The sequence below is a fragment of the Gobius niger genome, assembly GCF_951799975.1.
Source record: "Gobius niger genome assembly, chromosome: 13".
Classification (NCBI taxonomy): domain Eukaryota; kingdom Metazoa; phylum Chordata; class Actinopteri; order Gobiiformes; family Gobiidae; genus Gobius; species Gobius niger.
The window spans coordinates 9,525,220-9,546,482 of NC_136864.1; the positions used below are offsets into that span (position 1 = coordinate 9,525,220).

The window sequence follows — 21,263 nt, forward strand, 5'->3', positions numbered from 1 at the left end:
TCTGGAGCCTAATTAGTGAGCATTTCACAGTGTCTTTCATTTGTCGGCGAGCGGCAAAAATGACCTTTTTCGGCGCGACGCTGTTCTCCACAGAGGCAGCGACAAACGAGGCTGTGCTGGTTATATTTATTAATTTTATCTGCTGTATAATGAAGCATCGCCGAGGCATGATTGGAGTCAGATAACCCAGCGGGATTTTAATTCACCGCTGTCAAAAACTGTGAGGAGTGCAAATAAACATGTAACAAGTGCTGACAAAAACGATTCAGGATTGAGACAGAAACATAACTTGGGCAGAAATGTTATGACACCATTTACATAGCAGTTTACAGAGGTTGTGACCATATTTTTCATAACATTGTTTTCACTGGCACTGTAGAGTATACTGCACATAGTCAAAACCTCAACAGGTCATTCTTGATACATTTTGGATGAATTTCCTGTTTAAAATGTTTCGTGCTGTCCATGAGTTATCAGGTTTCATGACAATTGTTCTTTTTGTGTCTATGGAGATTTTTAATGGTATTTTGACTTTTGACACCATCAAGGAGACAGAACTGCGGAATCCCGTACTTAAAGGGTGCGACAATAGATCACAAGTGGATAGGGATAGGATACAGTAAGTTTTATCAACAAGAGCTTCTTCTTCCTCTTCTTCTTCTACTTCTTCTTCTCTCCACACTAGCCGGTGGAGAGAGGAGGGCGCACTCTTCTTCTTCTTCCTCTTCTCCTTCTTCCGCTTCTTCTCCTTCTTCTCCTTTTTCCTCTACTTCTTCTCCTTCTTCCTCTCCTTCCTCTTCTTCTTCTCCTTCTTCCTCTTCTTCTCCTTCTTCCTCTCCTTCCTCTTCTTCTTCTCCTTCCTCTTCTTCTCCTTCTTCCTCTCCTTCCTCTTCTTCTTCTCCTTCTTCCTCTTCTTCTCCTTCTTCCGCTCCTTCCTCTTCTTCTTCTCCTTCTTCCTCTTCTTCTCCTTCTTCCTCTCCTTCCTTTTCTTCTTCTCCTTCTTCCTCTTCTTCTCCTTTTTCCTCTTCTTCTCCTTCTTCCTCTTCTCCTTCCTCTTCTTCTTCTCCTTCTTCCTCTTCTCCTTTTTCCTCTTCCTCTTCTTCCTCTTCTTCTCCTTCTTCCTCTCCTTTTTCCTCTTCTTCTCCTTCTTCCTCTGCTTTCTCTTCTTCTCCTTGCTCTTCGTCTTCTTCCTCTTCTTCTCCTTCTTCTCCTTCCTTTTCTTCTTCTCCTTCTTCCTCTTCTTCCTCTACTTCTCCTTCTTCCTTTTCTTCTCCACCTTCTTCCTCTTCTCCTTCTCCTCCTCCTTCTCTTTCTTCTCCTCCTTCCCTCCTCCTTCTCTTTCTTGTCCTTCTCCTCCTTCTTCCTCATCTTCTTCTTCCTTTCACTGGCATTAACATTTGAGAATACTGACCATATTTTATTTAAAGGCAACCTAAAAAAAAATGGTTCCCTATAATTTTGTAAAAACAATCATATCAGAAAATGAGTTCAGCATCCCTTTCCTTCAAGTCTACAACAGCAATAACATGAATAAACATGTAATAACACCAGCTTTTCCCGCTCCTTACAGAGTCTATTGATTCAGCCCATACTGCCCCATATTAACGTCTGTGTTTCCTTGTCATCCTTGTGTCCCAGGTGCAAGTGTAACCTCCACGCCAACAGCTGCGTGTTTGACAAGGGGAAGCTGGGCTGTGAGTGCGAACACAACACGACGGGTCCGGACTGCAGCCGCTGTAAGAGGCACTACCACGGGCGCGCCTGGAGTGTGGGCTCCTACCTGCCCATCCCCAAAGGAACCGCCAATATATGTGAGTAAAGATACACCGGCTCATTTGTCACTGTGTCTCCAAAGTTCTGTCTTCAGAGCGAAATAGATTCACTTTCTAACTAATGCTTTCCGATGTTTGCAGATTATGTCCATTGTGTTAAAACTCAGTCATTTAGCGCACAAAGAGACAATCCATCTGTGCATGTGACTTGATGTGCTCTGTTTTGCCAAGAGAGTGATCAAATCTGACTCATCAAGTGTACGGAGAAATGTGAGAAGACCTCGGGAAGCTACTTGGAAATGGTTTTAGAGCTCCTGGTAGCAAACAAAAAACAGTCCCCTTATCATTATTACTGCTGGAAATAGCACTAAAAGGAATTATAAAAAGAAATTATGATTAAGACAAGAAGATTGTCATTGTACAATAAACCTCAGGTCAGTACATTATCACTGAAGCTAAAACCTTTTTTCCACAGTTCTTACGGCCTGGAGGTCAAACTGTTAGTTAGTCCTGGTTTCAGTACATTGTCTGTTTTAACACGGCTGAATATGGGGGACAGACTGCTCATTTCTAGGAACTGGGCAAAATACTTGTTTGAAGGCTTATACTGTTGCCAGCAATACTCCTTTGCAATTTTTGCAATAATGGATTAGGATGAAGAACCAGCCTAAATCTCACATTTTCCCCACTTTTATTGCCAATATGCTAAAAGCATTCAACCCAGAGCACTGCCATCATCTGACATAGCTGCTTGGAATCCCAAGAAATTTGTATTTAAAAAATCGGTGATGCTGCTTTTAGGATTTATGCCCCAACCTTACACTTTATCTGACATCAGGTCATCAGCTTTACAGGGACTTTACGGAGTTTAAAAATGTTAAAACTAAGTATTTTCCTCCCCCTACATGTTCCAGCCATGTCCTACTGTGTAGAATGAGCCCAGACCTGCACTGTCACTCAAAAAGTTGTTGCTTCGGGTCTGAAGTGCCGTCATGCACGTGCTTAATATAGAGACTGCAGTTACGCGTAAGACCTGAGGTGGCAGTAGTGAGCATAAAATGACCAACTCCCTTTGACTAAATTAATAACACTTTTTTAATGTTTGGCTTTTATTTATTTATTAAATGCTATAGTATCTGTCTGCTGCTGACTCTTATGCTGTTGGTTTTTAATTGTACTTTTTTCCTGAACTTTTATTGAGGTTTAGCCCTCGTCCTTCCCAGCTAGAAGGTCCCAGGTTCGATTCCCAGTACTATGGGGTCTTTCTGTGTGGAGTTTGCATGTTTTTTCCTGTGTCTGCGTAGGTTTCCTCCAATTATTCCAGTTTCCCTTAACGCTAAAAACGATAGTTTAATCCCCCAGTCAGGTGATGCTGACCATTAACCTTAGATTAGATTAGATGTGGCTCCACATTTGGAGGTGGGTGGGTCCTACAGGTCGCTCCATTGAGGATGGTACTTTGAATGGCCAAGTGGTACGAAACCTATAAATACATTATTATTATTATTACTTGGCTACCTTTAGTCAATATCTCCATGGACATGAGTTGGAGACGACTGCAATAAAATAAATGCTTATATATGTATTAATTCTACTTATTTGGTGACACTATATTTACAGCCTCCTCACACCTAAACAAAACAGGCAAGTCTCACTCCTCTCCTGGAGCCTCAGAAATAAGCAGAATGGCGTCACCTTAAACACAGCCCGTGTGACTTCTTAACGACTTTTTTTTAAATAGCCATTTGAAAGACGTGTTTTAGATCCATGAATTTCAACCTGGATCCTTGTAGTTCATGCAACACACTCCTGTTCCAACTGCTGCAGAAGTTAAGTGTGTAATTTCACTTATTGCACTCACAAACGTTCCCGGCTGAAGCCTCAGGACAAATGAGAGGGAGCCCGGAGCCATGCAAATCGCCCACTTCAATGCAGCCCAGTGGTAGAGTGCACAGCGAGGATTAATAAATACTTTTTTTTTTTTGTAAAGCACATACATTAGCACTGCTCACTGCAAATAGGTAAAATGTGTTCCAGAAGTTTAACTAGTGAGTATGGGCTGGTTATGATGTTGTTGGAATAGCTGATTCACGAAGCAGCTCATCTAATAACAATGAAGGGCTCTGATTTTGGAGGAATTTTCAATCTGCTGCTGTGCACTCCTCGTTAATCCATTCACCAAGAAAATATTGATAGCTAATAAGCATGTAAATGGTTGATCGATCTTCTCTCTGCTTGAAGTAATGTGTTTTTCATAGCTGTTCTGTTCCGGGTGGAGGGACAATGCTGAGTTTTTAGAAAATAGACGTGTAAAGAACTACTAAAACCAAAAGTAAACTGCATCATACTGTGCTTCTTCATCTACTGTGGGCAGAATTTGTGCTTGAATGGAAAGACTGAAAGTGTTTGCATTTTGCAGTTTATTTTTTACTGTGCACATTCCGATATTTCTCAAACAATAGTAACATCTAAGGCTGCACAATATGTTGCCAAATTAGGTGACAAAATATCGCAAGGAGCCACTGTATATCCCAACATCACTGAATTGGCACATTTGCACAAAAGCCTAAAACTAGAATTGGTTTTCCTCAGTTAATTCAATTTGATCCTTGATCAATCTTCTATTTAGTTGCAGGCAAATATATAAATACATTTAAAGATTCACCTGGAGGGCAGCTAACCCAATAACTAATGTCCTAATGTGTAGCATGAGCTCAGACCTGTTCACCACAACTGCCTCTAAAATCCTGCACTGTCACTCAAATAGTTGTTACTTCGGGTCCGAAGTGCCGTCATGCACAAGCTTAATATAGAAGCTGCAGTTACGCAAAAGGAGATAGATAGATAGATAGATAGATAGATAGATAGATAGATAGATAGATAGATAGATAGATAGATAGATAGATAGATAGATAGATAGATAGATAGATAGATAGATAGATAGATAGATAGATAGATATGGTAAACATCTGCAGCAGCTTCTGACAGATGTTAAAGGACCGCAGTCTCCGGGGGAAGTAGAGCCTGCTCTGCCCCTTAAGGAAGAGCATATCTGTATTGGCAGCTCTTCCACGTTTTCCCTATTTAAATACAGATAAGTGAAAAGGTACTAACTTGACTTTCCGGTCCCAGTGAAAGCTTTTCAAGACGACCAATAACAACCTCTCTGTGTTTTTGTGGGCCAAAAAACAATTATCTCAGTTTTATCTCTATTTAACTGGGGGAAGTTGTTTTGCATCCGCACGTTAATCTGTTTGATACAGTGACACAGTGAATCTACAGGCCCACGTTCACCCACTGTCAGCGAAAAATAGATCTGAGTATCGTTTATCGTAACTGTGATAGGACACATTGTTACTGGATATCAATTGACCCAATGGAAGCATGTACAAATTGAACAAGAGGGGCCCCAGAATCGACCCCTGGGGAACTCCACAGGTGAATACCATCGCAAACCTTTTATATACCTGCGCCGGGTATAAAAGGAGGAGATGTAACAGGTGCCATGTCACAAAAGAAACTATTTTGCAGGAACTGTGATCCATATAAGGCTCTGTGTACTTTTCCACCAACATCTGTAAATTACTGTCTTCCGTCTGACTGATCATCACCCTCGACAATGCAAGTAACACTCGTCTATTGTCGCTGCATTTGTTTCCCACGTTTTCTCCTTCCTACAGATAAACGCTTCTCTCCGCCCGCCCTGGAAAAGCGGCTTATTGTCTTGTTGCCCGTAGCGTCTCTCGCCGAATGTCAACGCGTGCATATCTTCTTAACCGCTCTATTTATTTAGTGTTAAATGAAGACCAATCGCTCATCGGTGCAGTAAGCGTTTCCCTATCGCCGCTCGCGTGGTATTTGTGAGGCAGGAGGTGCTCTTTTGCATTATCCCCATTATAATCTTGGACGGCGGCGGAGGCACATTCATCAAATCCCTGAGCCGGAGGCGGGGGCTCATTGCCTCCATAAATCTAATAGAGGAGGAGCTGCGGGGTCTGCTGTGTGTGTCGCCGTGTGTTATTGTTCATGCGGTGGTGATGGGGGGGGGGCGGGGTATGGAGGGGGTCCTGAGTCCAGATGGAGGCAGATCCAGGTCTTCTGTGGTCTCAGTTCATACAGATTCAGACACGAAGCAGGAGGCAGTAGATCCTTCATTCAGTTCACTTTTTCATTCAGTTTGTCAGTGACTTACAGGGATTCTTAGTGATTCTTAGTGATTTGCTGATTTCATATAAAGCAAAAAATGGTTTGGCTGTTCTTCGGGTAAAAACTAGCAGGTGTGCTGGGTCGTGATCCGTGTAGGTATAAACAGCAACGGGTGCTCTTCAAGTACGGTGAGATACAAAATAGCTAAAAGCCCTCACAAAGTGTGCAGTGGAGTGGACAAAGATCCGAGGAACTGCGGGTGTATAATATAGGCAGGATGTTCATCAGGGCATCAAGAGTTCAGATCAGTTTGGCTGTTCTATTCCTGCTCCGACCAGAGCGCATCCTGCCAGTATGTCCTTGTTAAAGTGCATATGACAGGATTTAATGCTTTTGAAGGCATAACATGTGTTGTAAGCGGTATTTAGAATTTTATTTCTGTGAAGCAGCAATTGTAATGAAGAAATGTTGGGCAGAAAAGTCATTTTATTATTTATGTTTTAAGCTACTGACAGGAAGTGACATAGATCGGGGGTAATGTTCCATATGTTTGTTGAGTGATGATGTCATCGCTCTACTCCCGGGTCCAACGGAGTTTTCACTATATTGGGATTTAGGTGATTTTAACCTGCTGTAGAATCGACCACAGGGCTCTTTCTCTGTGCAGTTTACATGTTCTCCCCGTGTCAATGTAGGTTTCCTCTGGGTACTACGGTTTCCCCTACCACTAAAAACATGTACAATAGGTCAGGATGAATGAGAGTGTGCTTGAGAGTGCCCATGGGGGACGACGGATGGAAATTAGCCCAAGGCTACAATCCGGCGTGGCTTGTTCATTAACATGCACTGTCCGTACCAGATAAACCAATCAACTAAACTAAACATCTGATCACACAGAAATATTGCATTTACTCTGAGGTAAATGCAATATTATTAATTATTTTTCTGAGGGTTTTTTTCTATACACAATGAAGGCTTGTTCATTTGCCTGTAGAAATGGTGAGCTATATTATTGTAATTAGGTGTAAAACAGTTTTTGGCCTTTTATTTCAGCAGGAGATTCAGATATTGTTTTGCTGTTTGTCGATGGAACGCTCAATATTTCAGATCTGGAAGCAGCTTAATATTGTGTGTGATGTCACACTTTACGAACGTATTGTATTTCCCATTGATATAACATGGTTGGCACGGCAACAGCTTCAAATTGTTTGCCTCTACCTATGTCACTTCCTGTCAGTGTCCAATAAGGAATCACAAAAAAAACGAAATCACAAATATGTTCAAACTAAAGAAAGCTGGGGAATGTATATAAATATACATTGTGTTAACTATGTTTTGGTGGCGTCTAATGTGTCATATTGCACTTGAAGTATAACTGTGTTCATGTGAATGTGTTATTTTTTGTGATCGAGTTGGCACTTATGTCAGACTGCCCTGAGGTGGCTGTGGCAACAAACATACACTAGTTTGTGTTAATGAGAAGTGCCATTATCTATGAAACTGTGAAATTGTCATAAGACTTTCCGTAAAATGTGCTGCAAATGTAGATTCATCCATGCAGATGCCACGATCCCGGTCTCTCATTCAGTGAGAGCAAATACTTACTTTATAGGGAGAGAATGTGTTCCAGTTTGTGAGCAAATTAAAAATGCTCATTGAAACACCGTGGCACGACACAGCTTGCTGCCTTATTTCTATGCATTACCACTGCTTTCATAGAAGTCATTCAGCACTAGATGCAAACAGAGCTGGCCTTGAATCAATCTCTGGAAAGTAAATGCGAGGAATATAGTTTTATACGTATATACAATACTCCGGGCAAACTGCGCAGTGAACTGACAGCCACATTCAGGCAAGGAGCATTCTTTGATGGGAATTTTAAATCTAAATTGCAGAAACTTTTTCCATTGCTAACGGTAAGCGTGGAAGAAGCTTGTTTGCTGCCAGGATGAACGTTTTTTCTTTTACTTAACCCACACAGCTAAATGTATGCACACATTTTTTATTTTAATGGTACAAAGAAGTCGTCCAGTAAGTAAGCCTCAGCACAGATCACTCTCCCCGTCCGTCTCTCTCTCTCTGCTGTCCGAGCAGTGCGTCCCGGCACGTTGGCATGCGGCCCTCTTGATTGCATGTGGGAGTTTGTTTGCGCGCTCGTCTCGGGACTCTGTCGAGATATTGCTGGATTTACCCCTGCACCTCTCCTGTTTTATAAGTCTCCCTGCAGAGCGGAGGGGCCGCCAGATTGACAGGCCGTTATTAAAAACTCATGCGGCACTTGGACCGCATCCGCACCCGACTGATGAAACCCGTATCAAAGGCAATATAAGCACTTGTTTGGCCGCGGCATAAAACGCAATAATGTGCCACGACGACGTGACGTAGAAATATTAAGTCCCCAGGTGTTCAATGAGCGTATTTTTGTCCCAAATTATTCATATTTTCGGCACGAGCCCGTTATATTGCAAGATCAAAGTCTCTATGTGCGTAAAGCACAGGAATAAGACTTTTTGTGATTAGCAATTTATGTGCAAAATCTACTTTTTAATTATGTTATGTTCCAAGATAGCAAAATTGGTATGGGCCAGTTGTGGCCCACATCAGACACATTCATTTGGCCCACATACCGCGTGGATGATCGGCACAAAGGTGGTCCACATTCGGTTTACCTTTATTGGCCCAAATCCAATCCATCAAATCCAGAATAGGGCCAACTTCATACTACCTAAAGGTGGTCCAGATCTGGCCCTTTCATGGCCAAAATGTGGTCCAGATTTGGCTCAGTGCAGTACCGTATGAGGACATAATATTTTGGCACATATCTGGCCCACATGACTTACTTTCAGCTCATCTGGCTGACATACTGCGTGGATGATCGGCACAAAGGCGGTCTGCATTCAGTTACCTTATCTGGCCCACATCAAATCCAGAACAGAACGGCCAACTTTTAGCCGGAAGTACATCATACTATCAGAAGGTGGTCCAGATCTGGCCTTCTCATGGCCAAATTGTGGTCCAGATTTGGCTCAGTGCAGTGCCGTTTGAGGACACAACATTTTGGCACATATCTGGCCCATGTTCGCTCATCATGAGCAGTGTTTTGCACAAGTTTGAGTAAACCCGAGAGATTTTTTTCTTCATCAGCTGTAATAATCTACTGCCTCAGATACGAAGGAGAACCACGTGCTTTTCAGAGCATGTTTGAGACGGTTCAAAATTGTGATTTCGATTGCAATTAGTCATGCAACTCAACTTTGTATTGAGACAAATGCTTATACCTGCTAACTGTAATTAGAATTTAATAGCTTTCATTTGTCATAAGGTCTTCCTCAAAGTCATCAATCTCCGCAGAACAAGGCACGGTCTGTTACATTTTTAAACAGGAGGCCATAGAGAGAGATATATATAGGCCTCAGCGATCGTTCATTTAATAAATCGCTGTCCAAAAAAACGGGACTCCATGTTGCTAAGGGCAGCGAGCGGAGGAGGGCGAAGAGCGGGTTTGCCACCTGAGCAATTTGCGAGGACATGCGGGATTTTCAAGTTTGATCTAGACAAGTGCAAATGCTTTTTCTGGCCTGGCAAAAAGAGGTGAACTATGGACTGATGTTGATGTTGGTCTTTTGTTATTTGTTTTTTGGTCTGTGCTGTGAAGTGACGTGAGACAGGCCTCAACTCTGACAAAGGCTGAAAGAAGCCCTATTTATCTGTGCATATGATGCTGAAAGTATTTTATCTGTAATTTATTGATATAGAGCTCAACAGTCCCCACCCACTTCCGGTCACGTCTCTGGATCCGACGTAAAATAGTCCCATTTATTTTTAGCATCAATTTTCCCCAAAACTTTTCTCCAGTTCAGCTTTACCCAAATCTAAAAGCTTCTCGACTGGAGCTTACAGCCTACAGGCCAGTGCCACGTCTCATTTGAAAGCTACTGATCTTTTTCCTTGCTTTGTTGCCGCATTGTCGTCACTTTTGTGGGGGGGGTTTCCATTGCTTTTTCGTCACTTTTTGAATGCGTTTTTGTCACATTTTTCCCGCTCTTCTGTTGCTTTTCTGTCAGCTACTGTATGTGCCGACTCATGGACATAAAACATACCAGGTTAAATTGAAAATGTGTCTAAAACGTTATAAACTGAAAAGGTACAGCTTTTAACAGCTGATTAGCCAGCTTCGCGCTCTTAATATTGATCCTAAAAATAAATATACGGTTACCATGTAGATCCGCCATCTTTGCAGCTGGTAGCATACATTTCCATTGACTAACTAATTGGTTAAAAACAGTATAAAAAGTGGATAAAATTGCCTTGGAACAACTCTGTTAGCTGCTGAGTTACTGCTGGTAAATACATCTAACACACTGTGGTGTCCAAGTGTTTTAATGTGAACTAATCCCTACTGCTAATCCCATAATGCTTAGCGATATGACATCACATTCCTGAACTCTATTGTTTCTAGAAAGGTAGTTTAGCTTTAAAGCTTGCAGCATTTTACAGTGACATGTCAAGTATTGAAATGTTGGACCTTTACTAGCAATGAACCGATCCGTGCTGGTATCGGAGCTGATACTGGAAAACCGCATACTGAAGCGTACACAGGGTGAAGGGCCATAGATCGGTAGTTAGTGCCGCAAAACCTTTGACTAGCAGAGGTTTAAATTGCGCCCCACACCTTTATTTATGCTCAAAACCTTCATGCCAGCTCTGTCTCACAGTAAAAGGTTAGTTGTTTGGTTAGAATTGTGTGAAATTATTACATTTCAAAGAAAAAGGACCATCTCTGATGATGTGTCCCGATTCAGCAAAAAGGCAGAGGGCCACCAAAAATTGGTCTGAGGGCCACATTTGGCCCCCGGGCCACACTTTGGACACCCCTGGACTTCATAATCCGGTACTGAACAGATACCAGTTTTGGCTCCCTTAAAAAAAACTTTCACCAACTAAATCTAAGTGAATATGGGCATGCTGCATATCATCGTAAAGCTAAAAACTAGGAGAATTCAGTCGCTGAGTTTGATCTAATCTCGCAGCACAAAATGCTGCGCTAGCAATAGCATGCTAAAGCTAGCGGGTGCATGCTAACGAAAACTAATCAAGGCTGGGTCAGAAACTATGATAGAAATACCTAAAGAAGCCTAATACAATAAAATAACCACTGCTAAAGCCAAGTGTATTTTAGTTTAAGAAATATCTGATCTAACATATTTGTTATGATCATATCACTTCATGTGAGTTGTTTATATTAATGTAACTTAAAGCCTGTCATGCACCCAAGGATATTTAGTGTAGAAAAGTCCAGTGATCCTTGTTAAAAGTTTATCCATTAGTTTATCAACAGATAATTGACAATTGATCCATAATATCATGACAATAAAATATGACTTTTTTGATCTTAAAATGGAGAAAAGAGTCAATTAAATTTTTCACTCAGAGAAAGACACTTTTAAGAGTCTCTTTGTATTGGTAAATATCGGAAGATCGGCAGATACTCAAAACCCTGGTAGCGAAAAAGCTGGATAGGTGCATGTCTAACCTTTACCAAATCGTATTGCATTTTAGTAGCTCTTAAGTAAACGTAAAATAATCTCAACGTTGCATTCCGACCAGCGAACCAGTCAAGTGAACATAAATATGGCACAGATCTGTTTCCTCATCTTACATTTTCAGATGAGGGTTTCGAGGTCACAAAGAGTTCAGACCGGGGTTTGATCAGACTCTGCGAAACACCGCCATTCTTCAAGCATTTCTACAACAGCACAACAATTGAGGGAAAATCCTTGCTTTTCCTTCGCTCCGCAACAGTCTCTCGCTCTCCTTTTTCCTTTTCTCTTCCTGTGCACCCGTCAAGTGTTTCTGTAAAGAGAGCCAAATGGTAACAATGGGATGAAAAGGCTGAGAACAGTGTACAGAAACAGCCGAGGCTCAGTGAAAGCGGTTCAGGAAAGTGAAAAGGACTAATCGTGCTCTAATAACATTGAGTTTGGAGTTTGTGGCTTGTTGACATTAACAGCACATAAATACGCCGCATCCAAGGGGAGCGCAGCGGAATATTCACCACCAGAACAGAGGACAGGTGGAAAATATTTACTGATCTTTTTTTTTCAGAATCGTTCCCCTTTTTCAGTGCAGTTCCTCGCACTCGATCATACGTGACTTCTCAGATTTATGTGTGACTGCCGCGTTGAGTGGGTTCACGCCTGGCATTAACACCGGCCACTCCTGATCCTGTGACTTACTGCCATTTACTGTAATGTCAGGTCCGAGTGATGAAACTCCTGTAAAACACACCAGCAGCAAATGTAGGTGACTTTTAAAGGCCAGCGCTCTAATTAGGAGCTCCCTCTCTCACACACACAAAAAAAGGGAAACCTGTACAACCTACACTTCTCTGTGTCACTGTATCGGAGTGAAGCTGCTCGGTTATGGCTCATAACAGCAGCTCAAGCATCTTGTTTCATCACTTCACGGTGATTCAGGGTTTTGTGCCAGATACATGCTCTATGTCTTAACTGGCCCTGACAATGAGAGTAAAGAGTGTCTTAGCAAGGGGTGAGAGGGAGATGGAAAGGCTATATGGTACATACACAGCAGATACAGCTACAATACAGTATGTTGAATTTCCATCTAATCTTAAAATTCTTTGAATATAAAAAAATAAATAGCTATTAATTTATGCATCTCAAATGTCCCAAACACAGTCCAGATCTCATCATCAGAAAATTAGTCAGGTAAAAAGTCCTTAACTGGTGGGTCGGGACCATTTTCAGTAGGTCATAGGCAAATTTTTTGAAAATTTTAATCGAAGAATTTATAATCAATGTCTAAATCAACTGAACTCTACCAACAAATACTACTTTGCTATAAAATATTAAAATGTAACAAATAAAAAAGCCCCTCCAGGAAACGCCACCTTAACGTGGTGGAGGGTTTTGAGCACCCGAATGATCCTGGGAGCTCTGTTGTCGGGGGCTTTGTGCCCCTGGTAGGGTCTCCCAGGTCAAACAGGTCCGAGGTGACGGGTCAGATAAAGAACGGTTCAGAATCCCCTTATGAGAGACCAACAGGCCCGGTTAGAATCGTGAGGTCGTCCTTCCGTGGACCCACCACCTGCAGGAGGAGCCATAGGGTGACTGGTGCAATGTGATCACGACCCAGCAACGGACAAGTGAAAGAAAATGGACGGATGGATGGAATAAATTTTAAAAATGCCAAAATCCCATATATTTTAAGTTAAAGGTGCATTATGCAACTTTTTATGTGACAATAAAATATTATATGTGTGTGTAATTGAACTCTTTATGACCCACTGGCTGTATGGGTGGCCAGCAAAGCACCTTTATTTTTGATCACAATTCCCTTCAACGCTCCAGGATCAATTGTTTTGTAGGTTTTCTGGTGAGAGGCTCGGTCATGCAGAGAAAACCTACAAGAAACTCTAAAAACAATTCATCCTGGAAAAAATCAAAGTGCCATGCTAAACACACATACAGCCGCTGGTCCCTAAAAGCTCAAATATGCACTAATAGAAAGTATTGTTTTTCACATAAAAAGTTCCATAATGCACCTTTAAAGTGTAAATTCCGATGTATAATTTTCCCTGAAGCCACACCAGTTGAGAACCACTCTTTACAAGCTCATGTAGACAATGATTTCTTCTGTCTTCAAACAGCAACAGAGAGAGGATACTAGATTTGAACTGTCAGCTGTGGCCCCATATTATCTCACAAAGTTGACTGAACTTGAAATAATAAAGCAACAGACTTCAAAGCATTTTTCAATTTGCTCAACGTTTAAGGGGTATCAACCAAAACGACCAAAATCTTAAAGATTAAGTGCTCATTAAAGCAGCTAGATGCAATTTTATACTCACTACTGCCACCTCAGGTCATACTGCACCTTCTATATTAAGCTTTTGAGTGACAGTGCAGGATTTTAGAGGCAGTTGTGGTGAACAGGTCTGAGCTCATTCTACACATTAGGACATTGGAACATGTAGGGGGAGGAAAATACATAATTTTAGCATTATTAAACTCTGTAGTCCCTTTAAAATAAGATAGAACATGACTTTCCTTCACATAAACCACTCCACAACAAAAGGTGCAGTTTAACTTATTAGCTGTGACTGTGAGCTGGTGATGTCTGGGTGAAATTATGGGTGGGAGCTCCGTCAAAGGTGTGGACTTGGCTCTTCAGGAGGTTCCCCCCTGGAGCAGGAGAATTAGCGCTGAAAGATAAAACAGACATGGAGGGAGGGAGGGTGGGGACAGTTTCAGACAAACAGTGCGGAAGGGGCTTGGCTTGAATAAATAGGTTATCTAAGGCGAGGAGTGGTGGGGAACTGCACTGAGAATGACATGGTCCTAAAATATCATAACATTATATAACATTTAGCAATTTCACACTGGAGAAATTCAGTGGTTGCAGCATCTCTTAAAAACCAACAGTAAGATGCAAATAGCTTGAAAATGTGCAAGCAATACAATAGAGAAAAGTACCATATACATGCCTTTCAGTCATGTGACTTTGTTGTTATGGCGGCCATTTTAAATACCAAAATGTAACACTATCTCTACTCAGGATCAAAATGGAAGACAACTGAACGACAGTGGCATTTTTATGTACTCGTAATCATTGTTCAAGATGATTAGAGTAAAAAACACGGCCCCAGAGATGCACATTTATGTGAAGAAACCGGTGTTTAAGCTGCTCAAGATGCTAGCATGTAGATTCAACAGCTCAGCTCTGACCTCTGAACCACACTCCAAACATCTAGCCTTGGATACAACATGTGACAGGTTAGAGCTGAGCTGTTACTGTAGTATTTCCTCAGTGTTCATAGACGTGAGCCACAGATTTTATGTTTATCGTGTTGAAGCCATTGATAGCTGATTGATGACAGTTGCTAACCGATAGCATGCTAACGTCTTGAGCAGCTTAAACACTGACTGAGACTGTTGACATGACAAACTGTAAAAATCACAGAGAAAGGTATTCTCTAGGCTTTTTGTGTTTTTTGATGTGTTAATTTAGTCTTCAGAGTGAGGCAGATCATTAGTAAATCCTAGTGTAGCTCGCTGCTACATCTGTGCCACATTTGCTGCTTATGTCACATAAACGTCCGTCTCTGGGGCCGTGTTTTACTGATTTCTTCTTGAGCAATGATTATGAGTACATAAAAATGCAACTGTCAATCAGTTGTCTTTCATTTTCATCCTGAGTAGAGATATTGTTTCATGTTGTAGTACTGCATAATGCTACTTCGGTATTCAAAATGGCTGCCGGAACTATGCATGATGTCATTGGAAACGCATGTATAGACAAGGAATAATCATTTTACAGATGCCTTGCAGTTCTTTGAGTTGAGCCAATTTCTGAATTTACAAACACGTTTTACAATTTTCAGACTGCGGTTCGATGACTTCCCGCACATCAACCCATTCATTACATATCTCTAATCACAAGCTTTGTGAAAACTTTTCCCTCTTTTTTTTCTGTGCCTCTCAACAAATCCTTTGGCCGTAGCTTAATTCTGTTGACATTTGGCAAAGAGTACAGACCTGTTATTATCATCAGACAGAGGCGAACGCTGGACACGGTGCCCCTCGTGTTTTCTGAATCAGCTAATCAACAAACAGAGCGGCCGAACAAGTGCTTGCCAGACTGCGAACAAAGCTACTGAAATATGATGATTGCAAAGTTTAACGAAGTATTGTTTGTTTTTGTGTCTCCACAGGTATCCCCAGTAATCACGGACCCGTGCGTAAGTAGATCAAATTTATTAACCTGGCATGCCACCGCTGACCGACTCTAACTCCTTTTATAGAGCCGTGTTATGAAAGTCTCACGAACTTAACCGCGGCGAGGTGTGAGACACTTTCCTCCTCTGATAAATGTCACTTTATTTTAAGAACATGGATATCACCTGGGAGAGAAAGTTCACCGCAGGCTGGATATTGTATTGTACTGGATTGTTCCGCGCTGAAGCCACGTGTTGAAAACGTGTGAACATTTTCTTGCAAAAGAGGTTCAAACTGTCTCAACCCTCAGCCTGACCTTTAAAATGACTGTTTAAGGCATATTCTATAACATCATCACACTGTTTTGCATTTTTGTTTTGCTTTCCATGTGTTAATGCATGTCACTTCATATTAAAGTGGACATATTACGCAAAAATGGACTTTAAATGTTGTTCCCTCGTCAAAGGCAGACCTGGAGGAGAATTTCACAACATTCACACAGTTTAGAGCTAATACTCGGACAAAGCTGTTAAATTTAGCTGTTTCTTCTTCTATGGTGTCAGCGCCTCGTTCTGGACTTCCTGATTACACTTGCGTCATTGTTCAAACCTAAAAACTGTCCTCCACATTTTTAAAGTCCAAAATTTTGAGCCGTGTGTTTATGACGCACTGCTGGAGCTGCTCACACGCCGTACGTCCAACCTTAAAAAGTAAAATGATTCCTATAGCTGCCAGCTGGAGGAGCTCTTTCAACAGCTCTTTTGCCTGCATTTCATTGTTACCATTTAATAAGCGGATTCGGCATTTTACCGAGCGCAAAGCATGCTGGTCCGGGTTAAAGGTCAGGACTACCCAGATCGTATCCTGAACTGCTAACATGACGAGTGTGACACAGATATTGAATATTTTGAGCGTTGAAAATCGATGTTTTAAAAGAATTCTGTAAGAAACGAGGACACAGTGTTACTGGGAAGAGAAAAAGAACTTGTGGCCCTTGCTAAACCAATAAATAAATAAAAAAGTTAGTGTTGTATTAAGTAAACAAACGCATTGGTTACAAATAACAATACTAGTTAGCCATATGTCAAACTTACTGGCTCTTTTCCTTCAGTAGGAAATGTGATGAGTGCGTATGGTGGCTCCATATACAACACTGTGAGGTTTCTTTATTGCACTCGTGAATAGGGCTAAACTCTTCCATACACTGATTAAGCTCACGGTGACAGTCACACTGCAATGGAGAATGAATGTGAACCTGGCATATCACTGTAAAACAACTTTTACCAACATAATAGTCACTAAATAGCCGGGTGTTCTACTATGACAGTGTGGTTTTAATGGGCTTTGTTGACACCGTGGGTAGTTGTGAGCTTTGACCGGAAAATTACCATGCATGCGTACTGACGATGCTGATTTGGCTTGTTCTTGCAGAAACATATTTTCAAGTTATACATTGTACAACTCCAAAATAGTGTTTTAAAGTCTATTTTTAAGCTCCATATGCATGACATGTCCACTTTAAACAATTGTCCATCAGTCACTTAGTCAATGGCTACAAGTACCAGGTCATGGCTCCTGCGCAAGATTCTGTCAGTGGCCCATCAAATGAGACACTATTTACAAATCTTGTGCTCTTTTTCCTCCCCAACTTCTATTCTTTTAATATGACTTGATGAAACAGTATGATTACCTTTGAAAGTCAAAACATTGCATCACCAATATAGTCAGAACTCTCCTGGTAAACTGCTAAAATACAATAACAGTTTGGCTAATGACATCGGTATATGATGCAGTTAGACTGATGCACATTCAGAACATTTTATCCTTTGTGATATACTTTTACACTCATTAAAAATATGAATAAAAACTAAATAGCCTATAGCTTCAGGCGCACCCTGGCTAAAGATGCATGTTAATTATTTTCATACATAATACTAATAATTTCTAATTTATATACACAGACCAAATATCCCACTTCATGTATTATTAGCCAAAACACTTGTCTTCTCGGTTTAGCTCAAACACTTTCTCTGACGACTATTTATTTCCCTTCCACACATCACAATATTAGCTTCCAGCTCTCAGTGAGACATTTGCCCAAAGCCAGAGTCTACAGCGAAACATTTTTTTCTGAGAATGTCGCTCCCATCATGCATCTCTACACCTGTCTATGTCTTCAAGGGGTGTAGTGAATAACTGCTATAAGCACTATCTGTGCAGTACTGTGCAAGGGTTTCAGTATAGTGTGCTTGGCTGACTGCAAAATTATTCTATGGAGTAATATGGACATTTTAGGAAAGCCAGAAGTGCCTCAAATGCATTTACAAATTATAAATGTGAATGTTTAATGAATGTATTAAGAATTGTTTTAAAGGGAGTGTGAAAAAGGTGCCTCTGAACTTACCTCAGTCGTTACATTGTGGTGGTTTTCAGGCAAAGATCTTTAATAAACTCGAGATAAGACATGGCCGTAGTAATATGTTGGAACGAAAGGCAATTCTTCCGGCCATCTTGTGCCGGGCTTACCCAGTGCAATGTATTCAAATGGGGAAAAACACTTATTTCCTTGATACTATTTTTTTTAATCTATTTTTAGTTGACTGACCTTATGTCATATCAGCAAAGAAAAAAACCTGTTTGCAGTTTTTCAAACGCATGCATAGACTTGAGCTACATTTGTTCATGGATTTTCCTCTGTCAAACACTTTAAATCATTCACCTGACCAATTTGTATTGAACGTGGGACAGTGAAACGATGAATGCCAACCGTTATGTTAATATGCACTGTCCTTGCAAAAATAAATAAATAAAAAACACTGAATCCTGGGAATTAATGGAGAAAACAATGCTAATACAGCTAAACAACACAACCAAACAAACGACACATTTTAAAGAAAAACCTGATCCTGACTGAGATACGCAGACTGAGAACTGATACAGCCAATCAGAAACGATGAGTGTATCTCATTTTCTGCCATAGAATCAATGAAAATGTTGTTCCTGGTTTTGCATCGGTTCCGTCAGGGGTTAGCCTCTCCAGCCAGTCACAAGATAGCTCGGCCAAAGCAAGTTGCAGAAAAAAAGATATGCAAATATTTAATGAGGACAATACGGGACATTTTAGCTTTAAAAAAAAAGGTGGTGAATTTCAGCTAAAACTGCAACTGAATATGTTTGGTCCATCATTTTGGTGTATTTTATAAACGTATACAATAAAAATGGTTGAGCAATGTCATATTTCTACAAGAAATTTAGATTTTATAGTCAGTTTGAATCCAATTTAATGTTTTTTAATTACATTTAATGCCATTTAATTGATGACAATTCATTTAATACCTTTTAAATGGGTGTAGGTGTGGGCAATCAACCGCTGTACTTTTCCACGGTGGAGGTCTTAACATAACGGTTGCCTTCGCTCCATTTTCAGTGTTGAATGTTACAATTGTAAAAACGCTCTTTCCACATAACCTTCTGAAAGCCTTTGCACAGTACTGTTCATGCATTTGCCTCTATTTACTGCATGCACTCCCCTTTAATGACCTATCCACTCTTTTTGAAAAGCAGCACCATAAGAAAGACTCTTCAGTATTTTTTTAAATTACCTGAAAAGATGCAGAGCAACATAAATGTATGCATGCCGTCCCCGTTTTTCTAAAGGAAGCATGAGTCACACAACAACCCGCTGTAATGTTTCCCCCTTTCATATCTTTGCACAGATCGAGGTAACGCGTCGTCTCTCGGTGTTGCAAATCGAAACCAAGGTAGGCTTATAGGCTTTGTGACATCAGCATGACATTAACAATAGCTGGCAGAAATGCACTGCGTATTGATTGGCATTGTAATGTAGACTATGCGATTAACATTTGGTTTGCTAATAGGTGGTTCTCTTGTGTGTTGGCGACAGAACTCCCACTGCTTTCAGCGCAGTACTGTGCAAAAGTCAGGTGTAAGAAATGCAGCGAATGTTGAATACATTGCATTATTATAGGGTTAGTTTATTTTATTATTTGTACTTCCAACTCTTTTGTGCCTTGTAGACTTTGAAATGTTTGCATACTAATATAATGATCTTCTCTCCAAAACCTATGGTGCACTTTACGCTTAAAGTGCATATGACACATTAGACACATTTTTTGCTAAAACATAGTTAACACAATTATATTTTATATTTTCCAAAATATAGTACTCATTTTTTCTTTAGTTTGGCCAATTTTGTGATGTTTAAAGTTTCACTTCCTTATTGGACACCGAGAGGAAGTGACATGGATGAAGGCAAACAAACTGTTGCCGTGCCAACCGTGTTAAGTCAATGGGAAATGAGTCAAACTTTACCTTTATCTATTTCTTCATCAAAATGACTGCTTCACTGAAATAAAATGATAATTATGCAACTGATGAATTTGTCATTTGCACTTAGTCCAAAAGTGTTTTATTTTATTTTTTTCGTGCATATTATTTGACTTTTTAAATTGCTGACAGGAAGTGACATAGATGGAGGTAAACACAGCAGTTTGACTCATTTCCCATTGTCTTAATATGGTTGGCACGGCACCAGTGTTCATCTATGTCACTTCCTGCCAGTGTCCAACAAGGAAGTTAAACTATAAACATCACAAAAATGGCCAAACTAAAGAATTCTGGGTACAATCTTTAGCAAAATCTTAAATATAATTGTGTTAAAAATTGTGTCTAATGTGTCATATGTACTTTAAGGCATTTCTTGCATCCCAATTCGACACAGGGACAAGTTAACTGTTTCACCAGCTTTGCTGCTAACCACAACTAACCTGCTAGTTCAAGATTGTCCAGCGGTCTTTAATTTTCACACATGGGCACAAACAGGGAATTGAAGTGCCACAGTGCAGCCGGTGGTCAAATAGATACAGACGGCATCTCTGGAATCGCCCATATATGGTCATTTTTAAAAACAGTTAAGGGGGAAAACAATTTTGAAAAAATTTATATTTTCTCTAATTATTCAAAAACTACTGTAACAGATGCTGAAATATGAACATAGTTTCTACTAAATAATGATACAAAGACATGGGGAGGAGCAAAGTGGTTGAACAGCCCATAAATACATGAATAACGGAGAATGCTAACTCGATGCTACATGTTAGCATCGGGCTAATGCTAACGGTTAGCTCGCGCTGGCTAGTACTGCCGTTTTTTTCACTTCTACTGAACAATCTGCTGTGAGAAAACATCCATATGGGCCCGATTTACATTTGACTTTATTTGTCTGTGATAAATAAGTTGATATTCCACCAGAAAATGGCAAAAAAGAGTGGAAAATTGTGTTTCTCTAAAGATTCTATTTTCCCCCTCGGCGAAGCCACGGACCCTTCTATGACGAGATGCCGTCTGTATCTATGGTTGCGGCTGCTGTCAGGAGCTTTGTCCTCTTATTGTAAAGCTTTGTGCCCTTTATAGATGCCAGTCACTGTGCTGTTCCCCTTTTCCTGTCAGTGGTCATATTGTTATGGCTAATGTAGATGCAGTTGATGATTTTCACTGAGGAGAAATTCTTGTCGAACTGGAACTGGTGGTACTTGGGCTTCTTCGGGTGACTCTCAGGGTCATCTGCAGCGTGGACTTTTCCGGGACT

The 21,263-nt window shown here is 40.7% G+C and overlaps 1 protein-coding gene across 3 annotated transcripts in view; it reads left to right on the forward strand.

Moving 5' to 3' along the window:
• LOC306973015 (netrin-G1-like) overlaps positions 1-21,263 on the forward strand; it is a 128,916-nt gene that overhangs the window by 92,602 nt on the left and 15,051 nt on the right. For 2 of the 3 annotated variants that reach the window (XM_079569812.1, XM_079569811.1), the window contains exons 4-6: positions 1,639-1,811; positions 15,652-15,678; positions 19,372-19,416. In XM_079569812.1, the coding sequence (XP_079425938.1) occupies positions 1,639-1,811; positions 15,652-15,678; positions 19,372-19,416 (245 nt within the window). The remainder of the gene's footprint in view (positions 1-1,638; positions 1,812-15,651; positions 15,679-19,371; positions 19,417-21,263) is intronic. The other variant, XM_079569813.1, reaches the window with a different exon arrangement.